A 19,416-nucleotide genomic window follows, 5' to 3' on the forward strand; every position below is an offset into this window, starting at 1 on the left:
AGCTTATAGTTCTTGTTCCCTTGTTCTTCTGGGGGACTTACACACTCACGTGGGCAATGATAGTGAGACCTGGGGAGGCATGATTGGAAGGAATGGCCAGCCTGACCTGAACTCGAGTGGTATTCTGTTGTTGGACTTCTGTGCTCATCATGGATTGTCCATAACGAACACCATGTTCAGGCAAACGCGTGTCTATATGTGCTTTTGGCATCAGGACACCCTAGGCCAGGGGTCACCAATCAGGTGCCCGCAGGCTGCAAGGTGCCCTCATGGGGTGCCCACAGCATCTTAAAACAGCAAAACTCACCTGAGGGCTAAGATTGAAATTTTTATTTTATTCTGTTGCATTTCATCATTTTAATAATACTGAGTCTTTAAGCATTTATAAAGATTTCAAAGTGGGTTAGGGTTAGAAACAATAAAAATATGTTTATTATGTATGAATTTAGGTGAACGGCTTATCCTTCCTTCCTTCCTTCCTTCCTTCCTTCCTTCCTTCCTTCCTTCCTTCCTTCCTTCCTTCCTTCCTTCCTTCCTTCCTTCCTTCCTTCCTTCCTTCCTTCCTTCCTTCCTTCCTTCCTTCCTTCCTTCCAATAAAAATATGTTCGTTATGTATGAAATTAAGTTCAATTTAACGCCAATCCCTCCAGTTCGTAGGTCAGTAGTTTTAGCCCTTCCTATGACTCAGTACCCATTAAGTAGCCCTCAGCCTTAAAGAGGTTGGGGAACCCTGCCCTAGGCTATAGTTCAATGATACTTTGTTGTTGTTTCATCTGACCTGCGCCCGCATGTCTTGGACATTTGGGTGAATAGAGGGGGAGACCTCCCCACCAACCACTACCTGGTGGTAAGTTGGCTCCAATGGTGGGGGAGGACGCCTTTCAGACCTGGTAGGCCCAGACGTATTGTGACTGTTTGCTGGGAACGTCTGGCAGAGTCCCCTGTGAGAAGGAGCTTTAACTCACATCTCCAGGAGAGCTTTGAACGCTAGACACAGTTGTCCTTCTGTACTTGAATGATGGGATATCATATAGAAATATGTCCCATAATACTGTCTTCACTGCCTCTTCACCAGTGGTGTCAAAAGAACACACATTTGTTACTTAAGTAGAAGTATAGATACTGCAGTTTAAAAACACTCTGGTAAAAGTTGAAGTATCAACTTGACCTCTTTACTCAAGTAAAAGTAAAAGTATGAGCTCCAAAAACTACTTAAAGTATAAAAGACAGCCTGATGCCACTATATCAATTTAAAGCTCTATTAGGACTATTTGGAAAAAATTCTTTGAGATAGGGCCAAGGATGAGGGAGGTTTTGTTGGTTTCCATCTCCCAATACACCCTCGCCTGTGTCTGACCTTTCAGACATTCCAACATCTTTTTCTGAATCCGACATTAGCATGGCATAGACAATTCGTGTTTGCAATTTGAAGAGCACCTGCTTCCTTTTGATGATGTCCTGTGGCGTCAGCACAAATTTGCCGAATAGTGTTTGCATTATGACTCATCCAATTACACTAGTTGTCACTAGATTTGGATGTAGGGTGACCAGATTTGGGTGTAATGTAATTGTAGTGTATTGTAGTTTAATTTGATGAGTCATAACACAAACACTATTCGTCGAATTTGTGCTGACGCCAAAGGAAATCATCAGAAGCAAGCAGGTGTTCTTCAAACTGCAAATGCTAATTGTCTATGCCATGCTACAATGTCGGATTCAGAAAAAGATGTTGGAATGTCCGAAAGGTCGGACACAGAAGAGATCGTATTGGGATATGGAGACCAACAAGTCTAGTCTAGTGTTGCTCAACCAAAGTCTACAGTTCACTACCTCTGAAGATTTTATTCTTAACAGAAACATTTTGCATTTCAGCTTTCACAGAAAATCAATGATATAGTTTGAGTATGATAATAATTTCCATATATGTTTTCATGCATGTGTTAAATAGCTCTGTTAGCTTTTAGGATTAAGAGTTTAGTGAATATGTTATTATCAAAATGACATGTCCCACAATGGAAAAGTTTAAATATATCAGCAGCAAAGCAAATACAGTAGGTAAGTACATTACCTACAAGAAAAAAGTACATAAATAGAAGTAGAATTTTTTGGGAAACGGGGTATCATAACACAATGGCATGGTGTGTAGGCTTTACCTGTATGTCATTCTGTAAAAAAAAAGGTTATTTTAAACAACACTTATACAGTATCTTACCACTGCGATGACCTGTTGGCTGTTTTGTTTGGCCAGTTTGATCAAATTGAAATCATTGTATAACAGGTTCTCCAGGCATCCACAAAAGTTCCGGTTGGGGAGGATAGGTGTTTGGAGTCCATGGCTCTGAACAGCTGCCACACTTAGCTGACAAAAATATTGTAAAAACACACACAAAAAAAACATTGTACTATTTTGAATAAAATAAAGTAAATTAATTAAATTCATAAAAAAAAATCAGTGGTTAAAAAACAGGAAGGACTAGTTTTTAAAACTGCTGTTCCTAATTATCCTTGTTAAGCCTGGTTCTTTTAATAGTTTTTTATGAATATCACATAAAGTTGCACAGAAAAGAAAAACTTGACTGAGACACCAAAATTTCCACACAAAAAAACATATATTCCCCTTAATCAATATAAACATTTCTTTGGCCGTAATTGAGTCACATGGAATATTTGATTTGCCTTAGTTTCAGCAGAGCAGAATTCACCAACACAAAAGTAACACCTGGGGTCTATTTCTTGAAGCAGGTGTAACAAAATCAGATTCAAATATGCAACTCTAAATTGATCTAGCCAAAAGTCGGGAACTCTGAGGGTTCGGTTTCACAACGGCTGATCAGAACTCAGATATAAAAGCGTGTGCAACAAGTATGAAAAGCCATTATCATGCCACAAAATAGGTTAGCTCTGGGGAGAATGTCACTATGGTAACTGAAACAGAGGTTGAAGAAAAACTGATCTATGTGAACCTGATCAGAGTTGTCTTGTTTTCAGGTTTAGACAACTTAGAGTTGTCTAAACCTGCTTCATGAAACAGACCCCTGGTGTTAATGATAATTATATATTTTCTCAAAAACATCACTTTCCTCTTTTTTTTTTTTTTTTTGCCAAATGTCAGGATGTACACTGTTACTTGCCTAATGCCCGCTGGATATGGCCAAAAGCCGACCATGACCATGCAAGGACAAACAGGTTGGTTGTTGTTAAAACATTCATTTTCTTTTAGTTGCATGCTTTAAATTATAGATCACCCTCAATTATATAAGTTTGTAATATTGTATAGCTATTTTGCTCAAATTAGGTAATGGCAAAAAGAAAGAGCTATACACAAAGTTTTAGCCAGTTTCTTAGCTAAATTACAGATGTTTGGTAGTTTCAAAAAGCCAGTATTTTTTTTAACTAAGGCACTAGTAGTCTATCAATAGTAGCTGTCTACCACCTTTTATTTTACAACCTCATTGACATCACTGTTTTAAAAAGGATGTGATAGTTTTACTCCTGATTAAAAGCATTTTCTTGAACATTGTTAAATTTTGATTACAAGCATATGCAACATGCACAATGCGGGGGACAGGCAGGGGCATAATGAAAAATGCTCATTATGCATCAAGCATCAAGCATAATGAAAAATGCTCCTATACCTAAATAGCATCTGTGATACGACAGCTGTTGCTTTTTCCAGCTTGTCCTCAGTATGAGGCAATGACTGACCTCTATGCTATGGTTAGTGGGATCATCATCTAAAAGTTGATGTGGCCATTCGTGCTAGCTGAAAATAGTACATAAAGTATGAGTGCATTGAAACTAATATGTCTAATTTTAACCTGACTACCGGTAATCACTTGGCTAAAAAGCAATGAGAGCATTCTACTCACTAATAATATTGTGCACTGAACACTTTGCAAATTTTTCCATCCTGTGTGCTTTGCATTAACTTCAATAGGTTATTTTATAGAGGTTGTGACTTTAAGGTGGCTGCAGATAAAAGTTGAAAAAGGTGCTGCATGACCATCATAATGCAATAAGCTAACTTTTACTGCAGCTAACAAGGCAGTGGACAAGGGCCTGTCTTCAGAAAAGCTCATTTATTTCAAACTGTCATTTGGGACACCCATGGAGCAGTGAACTATTTCCTCAGAATGATAAAATGATGAATAAGTATGGAAAAAGGGATATGGTTGCAACAATTACTCTCTTTGTCTTGACACAATAGCACATTGTAAATTTTGCTCACGTATGCTTATTTATTGGACTAAATTTACAGGGAGCTTTTTTTGTTGTACTGGGGGCTTTTCACTACATTCCATAAACACACAACTGCACATAAATGTACAAATACAGAGGTTAATTTAAATCCAAGTGCCTTGTTCAAAGGAAAATATTTTATAATTATTTCTGTTATGCATCTTACCATGTGAATGTGCCAGTGGCTGAGCTCAGCTGGAACATGAACTTGCTGCATGTTTTTATCCACTGTCAAGTTGAGATGAGTGCTGAGTCGTTCTAGCTTTACATGATGCCAGTGTTGGTCATCGAGCAGACTACCAAGAGAAACAAGAAGTTTGCCCCCAGAGCCTGAACTCAAATCTGCAGTACAAAGAAAAGGGAATGAAAGAAGACAAGGACTGTCATGTCTGCCTAATGAAGCTTGAAAAACAAGACTGACGTCTGTAACTTATGATTAAACATTAAATGTACATTGCAGAGCAAAAAGTCATTTTCTAAAGTCCTTAAAATATTTCCGTCCCAGCAGCAGACTGTTTGCCAGTGTCAATTAAACATATTGGATGGATCAAAACAAGTTCCCGTCAACAAAATGAAAAGTGATAATAAAGGATGGACATCCTGCTCCAGTGGGCATCAACAGACTGAATCTCAATGTGAACCCTCTGTTCTTGAAGGGATTGCTTTGAAAACAAAACAAAAACACACATATGGATCCAGTGAGCATGAAGGTTTGACGTGGTGGGGTTGGTATGTGTGTTGGGGGGGTAGGCTGGTTACAGATTCAACAATTATAGACCTTTTTGAGATAGCCTTTTTTAAAGTAATGCTCAATTGCTCTCTAACTGAAGCCCATCAGAACCGAACCGATTAATCAGTGGGCCAATTTTAGTGTTTGTAATCACCAGAAAAAAGAAGACCAAGAATTTAACCAGAAGCAAAAGTTGATGTTTTAAAAGTTCATTAAAATAAGAAACTGCTGCAGGTCGGGAGAGATTCATCAGAGTCAGCGACCAAAAATTCTGGAAGAAGCTTGGACAGCTGAGTGACCAGGCAGATCCAGTCATTCCTTCTAACTGGTTATGCCGCTGACGCAACTTCTCTTTTTTTTTTCAAGCTGCTATACATAAGGTTGGCTGTGCTGCAGGTGTAGACAGGAAAATACAGAGCCTGAATCTTCCACTCAGTGTTTAACATAAAGGGTGCAGCGGCTCTCACCTGAAGACGCTGCCTCAAGCTGCAGGAACAGCTTTAGATCGAACAGAACATTAGATTGTCCTCCCCTGAAAAAGCCTGAGATGGCAGTCATAGTTTATAAGCGCTCTGATTTTCAGTTTCTGTTTCTCACAGTTCTGTCAAGGGTTTGCTCCCTATCTTTGCTAGATTAAGTTAATTGAGATCGGACCAATGGGTATTGTTAAGAAGTTTTGAATTTGACTGACGTGACTACATGGTGCGTCTGCGGGTGCAACAATGCTCCGGTGGACGTGAATAAATAGACAATCCTAGAGTACAGCCGGAACTGCTGAAGAAAGATTTTGACAAGAACATTTTGTGGTCCAATTTAAACATGTCACACAAGTAGAAATGACACAAGTAAAAATCTATAAATTGGATCAAATGCGACTGGAGCATGTATGGAAAGCCAAATGTGCCGCATATTTCATGAAATAAAAACTGGAAAGATCTCCATTTGTAAATGTAAACATTTAAATGTCAACTGAGATACTTGCATTAAATAACAAAATATTCTTTTTATCCTCAAAGCTGAAGTCTGTAAGTTTTTAAAAATAATTTTTTGGCATATTGGCTAAAACTGTCCCTATGCCCAGACAGCAGTACATGTGATATGTAACCTGTGAAAAAAACTGCTTCAATTGGTCCCGCATACTGCCTGTATTTCAATCTGGAAAGAATAATTCGGGACGAGTCAAAACAACCAATCACAGCCAGAGGAGCGTCTGACCAGGTGCGTGTTATCGCTCTTACCGGTTCACACTCCATGCCGCGTACGCTGCTTGGACGCTTGGTAGCCGCGCAGATGCTGTGAGAGGGGTGGAGCTTGGAGGTGGGGCATGAGTGAAGCAGAGAGGGTGGGGGAGTGACGTGAAACCTGTTTTTCTTCAAATTTTCAGTCGAAGTCTGCTCTCTTCTCAATGTTACAGACTGCAGCTTTAATTAATAAATAATTCAATATTTCTCACTTATTTAATTAACTATCCCAACTCGTCAATTCTGTTCTGGGCCCAGCCAAGGGTTTCAGCTGGCCTGGTAACGTGTATACTTGTGTTCCTTTAGTTTTAGGGTAAGGGATGGGTTAGTGATACCTTTTGACTTTACAGTTCATGGAAAATTGTCGTAGGTCCTGCCACAACCTGTCATTTACCATGTGCATCAAAATCAATAAAGGACGAGAGGGGTACTTCCATTGCATTTCTATCTGACGCACAGAAGACTGGATGAAGTGTAAATATTTGACAAGTTGGAATTAACGAGTTGGATTAATGGATCCAGGAAGCATGGTCACATTTTCTTCAGCACATTTCGTGCACAGATTTAACAACACAGGAAAAAATAATTACTTCCTTTAAAAACAACAGGGCAATAATAGGTGCTTCCAGTAAGCTTCTTCTTTGGCATGAAGTTATGTGGTTTGGTTGGAGAAATATTTTATTATTTAATAGTATGTTGACACCAAACGTGAAACCAATCAGAAATTGGTTTCTGAAAAAGAGCTGTCTAAGGTTAGGGTATTTTAACTTTCAAGTGTTATGTTTCCTTATCTGAATGCTTTCCGCTTCTAACTGAATGCAAGCATAAATTTAGATGAAGATTTTTGTAGGAAACAGAACAGCTGTTGATCATAGATATTCGAGGGCCCTGAAAGTGCCATCAGGAGGATAGTAACTCGCAGAGGTCTTGCTAAGGCACAGAAAACGATAAAAGGGACTACACCCCTACTGATTTTAAGGCAGTTTTAAAAAAGATACTGCTCCCTTGTGAAACATGAAGAAAAAATAATCTGAAATTCAGCTAGGATAATACGGAAGAAAATCCGGACTACCACAAAAAAGTCAGTTTTAATGAAATATGGTATCAGAAACAGCATATGGACATACTCATCTTCTATATTTTCCTCTTCAAGACCTATTAGCCAGTTTTACCTGTTGTTTCAAAGTACAGAGCAGAGCAGAATGGAGCAGCAGCATGTATTAGTCTGTTACTAGTTATTAAGTTTAATATTTGTACATTTGTATGAATTCATCTGTATAAATCTATTTGCGGTTTTGCCACCTTGCTTCTTCTACACCTGAATTGATCTTTTAAGGAACCAGAAATATCTATTCTAAATATCTATTCTATTACGAAGAAAAGTATGGTACAGTGCAAGTTTTTCTTTAGGCCCCTGATAAACTCTTATACAGCTATTTACAAAAAGGATCCCTCTAGGCTCCCTAAAAATCACCAAAGAAAAAGTATAATAGAGCAGGCAATTGTTTCAGTAATAGCCACAGTCCATTGTCTTCTATTTTATTTGCTAACTAGCACAAGCCAGGGTGATTCATTTCATTCTCGCCGCCTGGATGCCCTGTGGGATGAGTCTAGCTGGAGACTTTGCTGCTTTAAGTTAAGAAAAAAACAACAGTGTAGTGCTTTTTGCTGCTGTAACACATAAATATTCAGTGTTTTATTTCTTCAAAATATAGCCAGGAACCATACAGCATTTCCTTAATGTTGTGAAAGCAGAGAGATGAAAGTCAACTATTGACAAGCAGCTTGTCCAACGTACTGCTCTAATGCCATTCTAATTTACTCGGCAATACTTTACTTCATTCGTCACTGAAGAACAGCACAGATCATGACACAGTAGCTCACAGTGTGCTTTACTCGTGCTTACTGCAGTTTTATAGTCACAAGTCACAATTGAACTTAATTATAAATCAGCAGGCTCCATTACGGTAAGTTGACAATTTGATAAATGTAAGACGGAAATAAGGTGATTTGGAAATACATACATTAATCTCAATAAGTGAATCCATTTACTCTAACTGCTTGGACAACCACAAGCTGAAAGGGAAGATTCAACTAATTTACAGTATTTATCTGTTTGCTCATGTGTCTGGCTACTTGCTAATTAGGAATTGGTTTGTCTATTTTTTTACAGAGCTATAAATGTATGCAAATTTGTGTTACAGACCAAAAAATATATTTTCCTCCTAAATGTCTTTATGATTTTCTGTTTTGTAGTTTTATATGGATAAGATGCACAGTTTAACCATCATTAACCATCTTTGGCTCGATTTCCTTAGCCACCTTGTACATTATTATATGAAATGACAGCTATCACAGTAAAAAAAAAAAAGACAGTTGTGCAACCAGCAGGATCATATTCCTAATGGGAAAGATAAGGAAGAGGAGCCCTTAGAGAATATCTCACTCCTATGGAGATAATACATTTTAACCTCTGGGTGTTATCGTCACTCTGTTCGTTTGATCTTCTCCTTTCCTCTTTAATCTCCTGTCATCTTCTTTTATATTTCCTTCTCTTTTCTCCTCTACCAACAGCTAACTGTGGAGGGGCATGCTGTGGCTCAGAGTGAATGCTCAAAGCTATTGATCTAAATTACACAGTCTGCAAACTCCTTTGAGAGTCAAATAGTGAGAGGAACTTGGTGCAGCTGTGAGAAAGAAAGGGTTTTCAAAGAGCATGCAATTGAAAAGGCAAATAACTACTTCAGAAATAAAAAACTAAAAAAGTACTGAATGCTTATTATTGTGAGGCAAAAAAAGAAAGAAATACATGCGTTGTTTGTATGGACATCAAACCTGTAATGCCAGGTGTATTTTATTTGATGCATCAATTTCAGAGACCTCTACATAATCAGTATGGAAATTAAAATGGAAAAAAGTTAGATAGATAAATGTCAAATTATAGAAATCATAACTCATATAAATAAATGTAAAATGAAATAAAACAATTAATAGTAAATCCTTACATTTCATATTCATTGATTAAATACAATATATATATATATATATATATATATATATATATATATATATATATATATATATATATATATATATATATATATATATATATATATATATATATATATATATATATATATAATATAATTAATGAATTGTCCAATTAAATTATTTAATGTTACATCAGTCTATTACATTTCATTATTTTTTCATGTCATTGTTTCATGCTACTGTATACTTTTAAGCTATGAAGGACCAGGAGAGACAGCAAAAGAAAACAAACAACCAACATTTTAAGTTTAACATTTCCATCATACAAGTGGAAATGCAGCTTAAAAGATGTTTTGTTTTGCACCCTATAAATTCAAGCATCAAAGACTAATTTTTAAATTTAATTTACTTATCTATTGTTGAATACTGTTGAAAATGTATTTTCAAATCCTATGTCTAAATGGAAATTTAAAAACCACATTTCATAAAGTACATTAAAGATTGCAACCTCCTGCAGACGAGAAACTCATAGGATCGATCCACATGCCATCATCATGAGGTTTGTCAATTGAAAACACAAAATAGCACTGCCAAAAAAAGGAAGCATGCAAAGGGGGATCAATATGAATGTCAATGAATGCCTAACCAGGAGAACACCAGTATGGCCAGTAATACCAGGATCGTGAAAAAGCCTTTTTGACTGGCCGGGCAGTGGCTCGCTTGGCCTCATGAAACCTGTTTTCTGCGTCAAGAGTCCCACATGTCAACCAAGCTCACAGCATCCCTTACTACTGGTGTCCACCACCAGTTACAAGTGCCTGTTGTCGCCTCAACAGGCAATCTAGACCTAATGACCACAGCTACGGGCGGCCGAGTCAACAGTGGAGGCAGAGAACATGGACCTCTCAGATTCCATGTCCCTGGCCTCCTCTGGAATTTAGGAGAAGTTTTACCGGAGGTAGGAGTTGAACACGTTCCTGACCAAGACCACCACCAGAAAGTCCTAGCAGGCCCTCACTACTAACTTGGACCGGCCTACTCTGTCCGGCTTACTCCTCTTCCAAATTATTCAGCTCCCCAGTAGATGGTGATAGGTGGTCAGCTCCACCTCACTCTTCACCCAAGTGTCTAAGACATACGGCCAAATGTCAAAAGATATGACTACAAAGTTCAAAATGAACCTTCAGCCAAGGTTGTTCTGGTGCCAAGTGCACAGCTGGACATCCTTATACTTGAACACCATCCAATATCCGGGTGTAGACTTAGACAACTTTAATTGTCATTTTGTATACAAAGAGTGTGAATAAAACGAAATTTAATTTAGTACAGCTTTCCAGACAGTAAAATGTCTATTCCATAAAGTGCAGCATTGATCAAATTTAAACAGTGAGGGAGAAAAAACATGGTGCAAAAAACGCATTGATATGGAAGTTCAGAGCATTAATATATATGGTGCAAATATGCAGTAATTGTGGTTTGGTGTTATTGGTGTGATGCAGAGTCTGTGATTTAGATTTTTTTCAACAGTTCAGCAGTCTGATGGCGGTGGGGACAAAACTGTTGCAGAATCTGCGGGACCTGCATCGAATGCTGCGAATCCTCTTCCTAGAGGGCAGCAGGGAGAACAGTCCATGGTGGGGGTGTGAGGGTTCATTGATGATGTCACGGACTTGGGACATGCAGTGCTGGGATGAAATGTCTTTCATGAGGCAAAAGGAGCCCCGTTGGTCCTCTCTGCTGTTTTCACCACTTTTCTCACTTTCGTTCAGTATGAGGCGTTGAGGCCTCCACACCACACAGCGAGAGAGCTGGCCAGAATGCTCTTTAAGGTGCTTCTGTAGAAGGTGGTGAGGATGGGTGGTGGCAGGTGGGCTCTCCTCATCCTCCACAGGAAGTACAAGTGCTTTAGTGCACTTTTGACTAGTGAGGTTGTGTTTACAGTCAAGGTGAGGGTGTCTGTGATGTGCAAGCCCAGGAATTTGCTGCTGACCACCTCTACAGCTGAGCAGTTAATGAGCAGTGGAGCATTAGGCTGGTTCCTCCTGAAGTTGACGATGATCTCTTTTGTCTTCTCTGCATTCAGGATCAGGCTGTCATCTTTGCACCAGCCCACCAGCTGCTCCACCTCCTCTGTATAGTCCTGGTCATTGTCATGTCTGATGAGGCCATGGTGTCGTCTGCAAACTTCTCAATGTGATTGGTGGTGAACCGGAATCTTTGTGATGCTGACATCCTTAATGCGTTTGTTGACTTAAGCTGACACAGTCATGGCATACTCATATATATTTGTCTGGTTGTCATAGGTTTCTGCAGCTTTAAACGTGTTCCAGTCACTGGTCTGAGGGGGCCATGGGGTGGCCCCCTCAACTGCAAACCTTCTTTCTTTCTTTTTCTTTTTATTTATTCTTTTTTTTTTTTTTTGGCATGTGGTAAACAGCAGCTAGGTCAATACCGCAACCAAGGAAATCTTTTCATGCAGGCAGGGCACCTCCAGGCGTATCGCTTCCTCCTTCAGATACTTGCTTGTGCATCATTTCACTATGGGAGGAAGCCAGAGTACCCAGAGAGAACCCACGCATGCACAGAGAGAACATGCAAACAATTTCCAGAAAGACACTGAAACTTTATTGCTGCCAGGCAACAGTGCTAGAAATGCCCCACCGTGTAGCCCTTTTCTATTATTTGCATATCATTAACATCAAATACGATAATTTGTGTCCCTTATATAAACCAGAAACACTTGCAAAGCAATGATGTGATCTCCTGCTTTTAATGTCAAGCAAGTATTAAATCCCCTTCATCTCTCAAGTAAGCACATCAATCAGTCATCAGTTGTCCTTAACCAGCTCGTTCCTGATCAGTTTGCTTTCACCCCTCAGACCAACCAGAAAGTTATACTTACTTCCTGCAGTTCTCAGCTTCCAGAGTTGTGTTGCTTTTGTAAATAAACTGTTAATATTCCCAGGTTCTCTGTGATTTTGCATGTGGGTCCAAAAAACTACAAACCAATATGTCACATACTTTCCTTCAAGGGCCTGCTCAGTTCACCAGCCTTTTTTTGGTAGAGGCCATGGATCATGTTATGTTGTGCTACCCCACTGTGATGTGGAGAGTTCATCTTTAACACATATTGGTGGCATTCATCCCAGATTACAAGGGAGACAACTTGATGGAAAATATCACGCTGTGAGAGATATTGTAAAAAAAAAAAAATGGACCTCCAGTTCTGGGTAAAAGGGAAAACCTAGAAATATATATAAAAGAATATAAAGATAAGAATGAAATACAGCTAAATTAGCATAAAAAAAAACATCTGTATAATAGTTAATAAACAACATTGCATTAATGCTGATTTTAGTGTTGGACATACTGTATATATGTTCAGCAGTAGAAACTACCAATTTCATAAAACCAAAACTAGAGACATTTTCTTTCAGTAATTGCAAAAGATTTATGATTAGAAAAGCACCACAGAGGGAATATTCAGGAGATTGGCATAAGTGTAATTCCCCTGGGTTTCTTCAAAATTGGATCAGATCCGGCAAACAGAACACCAACATACTATTAAAATGCTTCCGGCAGCTCACACCTTTTTATTTAAGGAACAAATTGTACCAGGAATTAAATTCCAACCATGCATACAAAAATGGGGATATTTGGGAGCAAGAATGAGTGCATAATTGCTGTGCAGCTTAGGCATTCATCTGACATTTACCCAGTTATAAACAATTAGTGAATAATGACTAAACCCATCACATGTAGAGCTTCAGAGTCTACAGAAAAGAGCCTTCTGTCTGTTTGAAATCAAATACTCAGGTTGGGCCGCCCCTCTTCAAGTTTGGAAACACTGACAACAAAACTGTACTCTATCACCAGAACCAATATTAATCATAACAAGCAACCTATAATCTTTGAAGCAACATTCAATATAACTAATATTTAGCTTAGATTATTTTACAGTAACAGTACAACAATGTCTTTTTTAAGATGCCACACAATTATTAAGAGTTTATTTACATCTGCCATTGGTCCATTTTAAACCAATATGAGTCCTTTGTGTGAATATATAAACAAACACTGGATTAGAATCCAACAATTTCTCTAATATGCATTTTTTCATGTGTTCCCGGTTCAATTTCAAACAGACTCAGATGCAGTTCACTTATGGTGTAACTACAAACAGGCTGCAATCCAACCTAACTACAGGAAACTTGTGCCTTGTTTGACTTAAGATTTTCTTGCAGGGGCGGCATTGGTAGTAAATGTCATACTGAAGTCATAACTAATCCGCTGTCTTTTACTAAACAACACTGCTGCTGCCATGAAGGGCCACGGGGCGAGCAGTGTACATAATGTCCTGCTGCTTTCAGCTCATATCTATGGATCTTAATTGGTCTAAAAAAATTGAAAAAGTATACAGCTACATTTTTATGGGTAAAATATGATCAACAAGATCCTATACTCTTAGAAGATTTATAAATGTACAACAAAATTCACAAATGTGTATCAAAAAATGCATATATGAAAACCCCACACAATTAAAAATTTGTGAAAAGTATTTTGAATTTGCACAATTCAAACTTTGCAATTAAAAACACACCATGAGTTTAAAACAGCAAAGGTGCATACTCAATTCAAAATACTATTTTTACTTAAGGATTTTTCCTTAGCCCAGCAGCCCAATAACCGCTACATTAAAATTATACACTTACGTCAATATTGAATTGCATGTACTGAATTTAAAACAAACTAAATGGTCTGGATTGCATCAGTGGAATAAACTAACTTTATTGTGTTGGTTATTCTTTTTTAAAACTAAAGTAAATAAGAACTAAAGTTAACAGTTGGCACAGATGGGAATGAAATAAACTACAATTAATGGGTAACTTCTTCTTCTTTCTGGAACAATATTTATCTTCCAGATAATTAATGACAGAATGTACATAATAGCAGTGTCCTCTGAAGTAATTGATGTTATTGAGTATCTAGAATGAATAAAGTTAGCACATATTAATACCGTTTATCATCAAAAAGTTACAGTTGAAATCAAGTACAAACATACAGTATTTGCTTGTTTTTAGTACATAGCTAACTGCTTATGTTTTTTTTTTCTATCAACTGTTAAATGTGTTATTCGTTTTAAGTAAAGGAGTATCTACTTATTAAAATTAGATTATTTCAGCAGCACAATCTGAACTATACATTTTTTTCTGGATCTAGTGAATGGAATGGTATATTAATATAAGATCAACTTTATATTATCGTGGTTATTGGGATACATGGCCAAATAAAAAAAAAACATATCCAGAAAATTAGCTAATACTGAGATTTCAGAGCTTTTTTCCAGTCTTGCTCCATCAGATTTCCAAATTGAGAAGCGTTATTCCTCTCTCCAGAGAACACCTATCATCTGGTTGATGTTTCCAGCCTCTACTTTGTCTCCTTATTTAAAGATCACCCCACTCAGGCTCTGAGGTCCACGACCCACCCTTCCTTACAAATGGATGGCATGCTGAGTAGTAGAGATGTAATTATCACTTCATGACATGTTAAGGAGGATGGCTATGGAATGATAAGATCTGAGCAGCATCATACACTTCAAACCAATACTTAACATTTATACATCAATTTTCTTTTGGTATTAAAATCCAAAAAGTTATCTGGGTAGAAATGATAGGTGTAATTCTCAATATTTGATGTAAACTAAAATATCTTAATTATAAAATTAAAATTAAAATAGCATATCAGCACTGATGAAACAAAGTGTGACATCCATTAACTTTAAAAAATCTTAAGATGTGAAAATCTTGGTGAAAATTATTATTGGCCAAACAACAACAGTTGTTGTTGCCAATTAAAGTCTAAACTTGAGTGTAAATATATATGTGTATATTTGCAATGATTCACTTTGGTACCTTGCTGGTGGTAGAGCAGTAGCCTTCCTTTTTCCAGTGCCAGGTTTAGACTGTGATCCCTCTGTCCTTTTGCATGAAGCAGTGTTCCTGATGCCTTAAAAGTTTTAAACTTCAGAGAGATGCTCTCCCTCGCTGTCCAGCTCATTCTGGCACTAAGTCTGTAGACAAGGCTGCTTCTTCCATCAAAACCCGCCACCTCAGAAGCTATAAAACAAAATGAAAAAGGTTTACTGTTGTAAAGTTGGAAATCCATTATATATATATATATATATATATATATATATATATATATATATATATATATATATATATATATATATATATATATATATATATATATAACAATCGGATGACAATTTGTAAATCTTACAAAAACGTTCTTTCTATACTAAACAACTTGTCCAACAGTGACTGCAGAGTCATCCGAGCATTTCTCCAGAGGATGTTTGTTTTTAATAGGACTAAAGTCCCATGTTATTCTCCTGTTTTTGACAACCTCATTAGACACACAACCCTTAAGCCGCACAAATAGTAGTCTACAGTATCAAGTATACTTTAATACAGGGAATAGCTGGCTCCCTTCTGATTCTTCTAGAGTTTCTGACTAAACAAATTAGAACGAATTGTGTTAAATGCAATGGAGAAATCACATAACATGATAATGGTGGTACTGTCTGCCTAATCTAAGTGACAGTGAGTCTCTTGAAGCAGTTGTATGATAGCCTCTTCAGGGCCGACTTTATATTGGTAAGCACAATGAAAGTGGTCTTATAAAACTACTTGTTTTCTTTTTTTCTCTCACATGGGCTGCCATCGGTCAATCAAAGACCCTCATGATGTGGGATGTAAGGGCAGTACACCACCATCTTAAGTTTTCTTTGAAGACATTAAAGGAAAAGGATCCATGTGGAGGTGGCAGATAAAATAAAAGGTCTAACAACAGAGCTTCAGCTCAAATTATGTAGAATATCTGTTTTGCTGTGAGCAGGAAAGAAATATGTTGAGCTTTTTCTTCAAGAAAAACTGATAAAGAATGTGCTTAGTTTATCCGCTCTGTCAAGACTTCCATCTGTTCAACCCTCCTCCTGTTTGAAGGATGGGATCTTTTTTTATTACCATACATCTCTGTTTTTTTTTGTTTTGTTTTTTTGCTGAAAATTTCTCTAACACCCTGCTCTAAAATGCCAAATGCTGTCTCTAATCTAATCTTGACTTTGTATATTCTTTAATAATTCCCTGTCTTCCTTTTTGATGGCCATTTTGTTCAGCTGTTCCTTTAGGTTACCACTGATAAATAGTTTATTGTTGGGAAGCAGCCCCCTTGTTTTGGTGCCAATGGTGTTATCTATCATGAGCATTATATCCATATTAAATCACGTACTCAGTCATGTTACTGATATCCTATCCATGTGATTGACAGAGCACATCCCAGTCTGTAGGCTTCTTATGCTTCCTTTTACCATCGTCTCACAGGTCTTATCATTTCTTGGTAAAAGCAAAATTGGGGCCTGATTTGATGTGAGGAGGTCCTATTTAAGGATGTGTGAGTCCTCGACCTTTGCATAAAACAAATGCAACTTTTGTGTTCTCTGGTAGAGCAGGATACAAATTGTTTAATTATTGGAAGTCTGTGGCATGATTCAAACCTTAATGTCCAGAAATACCACGGTGTTAGTAGTAGTTTAGCAGCAACTGAGCTAATAAGATTACCTGTAGTTTCTGCATCAACTGATGGTGGAACACAAGCAGATACAGCTAAAACACTGAATAAACTCAGTAAATAATAAGGAGGAAAACTTGCTCATAACAGTTCAATATCTGGGCTAATGAAATCACAGTAGCATCTCTTAGATTACACCACCTTGTCCAAAGGGTTTGCCAATCCAACACAGCATGGCGTGACAGGGCAGAGCAGATTTATGGAGAATGGAAGCAGTATTCATCCGTGAAGGGGGAAAGAATTTTGACAAGGACTTAAGTCGAAATGGACATGAGCAAAACAAAGGCTGATTGATTGAACTGACTTGAATGTTTAGTAGCAATAAAATACAAGAAAGACAGAACTGAATGTGATTGAACTGATGACACAGGAAAGGAAACAACAAATCCATGAAATAACTAAAGTAAAGCTGCTGGAAAGATCTAACAATAGAAACAAGGGAAGAAACAAATTAAACTAAAAGAAATGTGAAAATGTACTAAGGAATAGCCTAGAAGTAATAAAAAACACCAAATTTGAATATGAAGAAATTACTGGCAAATGAAATATGGCAAAGCCCAAACAGCAAAACTGTCAGGGTTGTTACATGTTGTACTGGACCCAAATGCAGAGCAAAGCAGAAAAGGCAGAGATGATTACTTGCCAATTTTGATGAAGAATTAAATTACAAAATCCATAGTCCTGGAACACATAGTGGTTAAATGCTGCAAATTGCTCCTATAATTACAAAAACTTTTTTTTCCCGTCACTTTTCTAATCAGGTGTGTGGCATTAAGGAGAAATCTAACACATACAGGGCAGTGGTACTTGAGGACCAGTATTGAAATCTACTGTAGTAGAGTAGAAGGTAGCTAAATTTTCCCCAATCCTATCACATAAGGTAGCAGGAAATTTTTAAAAGGCACTCAGAACCAAGTTTCTAAATGGCTTTTTCTTCTATGCTAAAAGTGCAAATAAAACTCACACTGCTTCCTCGTATACCTTATTAAAAAATGCTCTCACTACTGAAAGCAGACTCACTGTATCTGCATCCATATATTTCCAGACGGAGTCCGATCCTTCCAGTGGGGTTCCAGTCCAACGGGATCAGGCGTAGATATCGAGCAATCACTGGGTAATCAAGTTTGTACTGGATCACAGTGTCTGCGTTAGTGTTACCTGGAAAAGCCTGAAGCACCATAACTATATGTTAGTTAAATTCAGTTTTATATACAATTAGAAAGCTTTTTACACTCATACATTTAAACTACACACTTCTGTGCTTTAAATTCCAGCTACTTTTTCAACTACAAAAGAAAACAGAGAATACAAATCCTGTGTTGGAAGACATTTAAAGCAGCAACATTCAGCAGAAGAAAAAAAATGAATTAAAATATAAAAGAGGGATATATATTTAAATATAAAGTAAGAGTAAGAGTAAAATAAGAGTAATTGTTACTATTCACATACACCATCATTGCTTTTTTAAGGGATGCATCAGTTGCTGTGGTTTAACTAAGTGTACAGAATAAGTACTCCCCAACCACTTCTCCTTGAGACATCCATCTGCATTTTCAAGCTACCAACAAACAGACCATTGATCCCAACTGCTGATGTGACACCCCACATCCTCACCTCTCCCAGATTTGTCGAGTGATCAATAGCCCTGCACCCCATTTTGTGTCTGTACCAAACCTCTTTCAAAAGACTGATTGCTTTTATTTTTTTCCAATCAGTAGCCTTTGAAAATCTGGCAGGTACCAACAACAAAACACCTCATTTAAAACATATCCCATAAAAATTAAGCCTTTGTGGACAAACGGCTAAATTTATAGTTGTGCACAGATTTAAATTAACAGCCTTTATTATATAGCTTGTGACACTGGCTGAGTTTGTGTGTATTAGCAGACTGTGATTTGGCGAGACTTTGGGATAACAATTGGCTTCTCTGGCACTGCATAAATGTGATCTCAGTGCCGTCTTCAGCGCTTTGAAGGGGTGAGCCTGCTGGGCAGCCGAACATTAAGCTCAACAAATAGCTCTGTTTCCTGCTGTGGATGCCAAGGAGAATGGCATCTCATTTATTCACCCGAGGACCTTTTGAAATATGAGCAGCTTCTGACAAGCTTTCAGTCAAGGAAGGAGAAAGAGAGACAAGGCAAGAATGAAATTAAGATAAGGATGGGAGGACATGAGAATTAACAATAGAGCAATTGTGAATAAAGATGTTTTTAGCCCTTTGCAGATGATAAAATAAATTCAATGTCCTTGATAAAGTCACACTCAAAATTCTGCTGAATCACTTGCAGCAAGCTTTATCAAGTAACATTTATATGGTTTAGCTTGTCAGAATGATGCAACTTAGGAAGCTTAATCTTGAAGGAACTAATGGTTCCAACAAAATGGTTCTGGGAATGATTCTGACATCAGTTTGTAGGTCAAAGCTAAGCAAAGATCAGACCTCAGAAAAGTTGTTGCCTTTTTTTCTCTTGTCATCTCTAATCATCAAAATTGTCCTATATGGGATGACTACAGTTATGGAATGTTAATTATGAAGATTAAAATATATTAGGCTTTTGAGTTTCAACCTGTGATTTTAGT

General features: G+C 37.5%; 1 protein-coding gene across 1 annotated transcript in view; it reads right to left on the reverse strand.

Annotated features, from left to right (window-relative positions):
- The window catches only part of LOC119772506 (contactin-associated protein-like 4), a 110,852-nt gene that overhangs the window by 64,565 nt on the left and 26,871 nt on the right, over positions 1–19,416 (reverse strand). Inside the window, exons 4-7 of the mRNA XM_038268947.1 lie at positions 17,857–18,004; positions 15,117–15,320; positions 4,406–4,581; positions 2,213–2,359 (exon numbers count right to left, since the gene is read on the reverse strand). Of these exons, the coding sequence (XP_038124875.1) occupies positions 2,213–2,359; positions 4,406–4,581; positions 15,117–15,320; positions 17,857–18,004 (675 nt within the window). The remainder of the gene's footprint in view (positions 1–2,212; positions 2,360–4,405; positions 4,582–15,116; positions 15,321–17,856; positions 18,005–19,416) is intronic.

This window comes from Cyprinodon tularosa, unplaced genomic scaffold, assembly GCF_016077235.1.
Source record: "Cyprinodon tularosa strain WSP-4 unplaced genomic scaffold, ASM1607723v1 ctg710, whole genome shotgun sequence".
Lineage (NCBI taxonomy): Eukaryota > Metazoa > Chordata > Actinopteri > Cyprinodontiformes > Cyprinodontidae > Cyprinodon > Cyprinodon tularosa.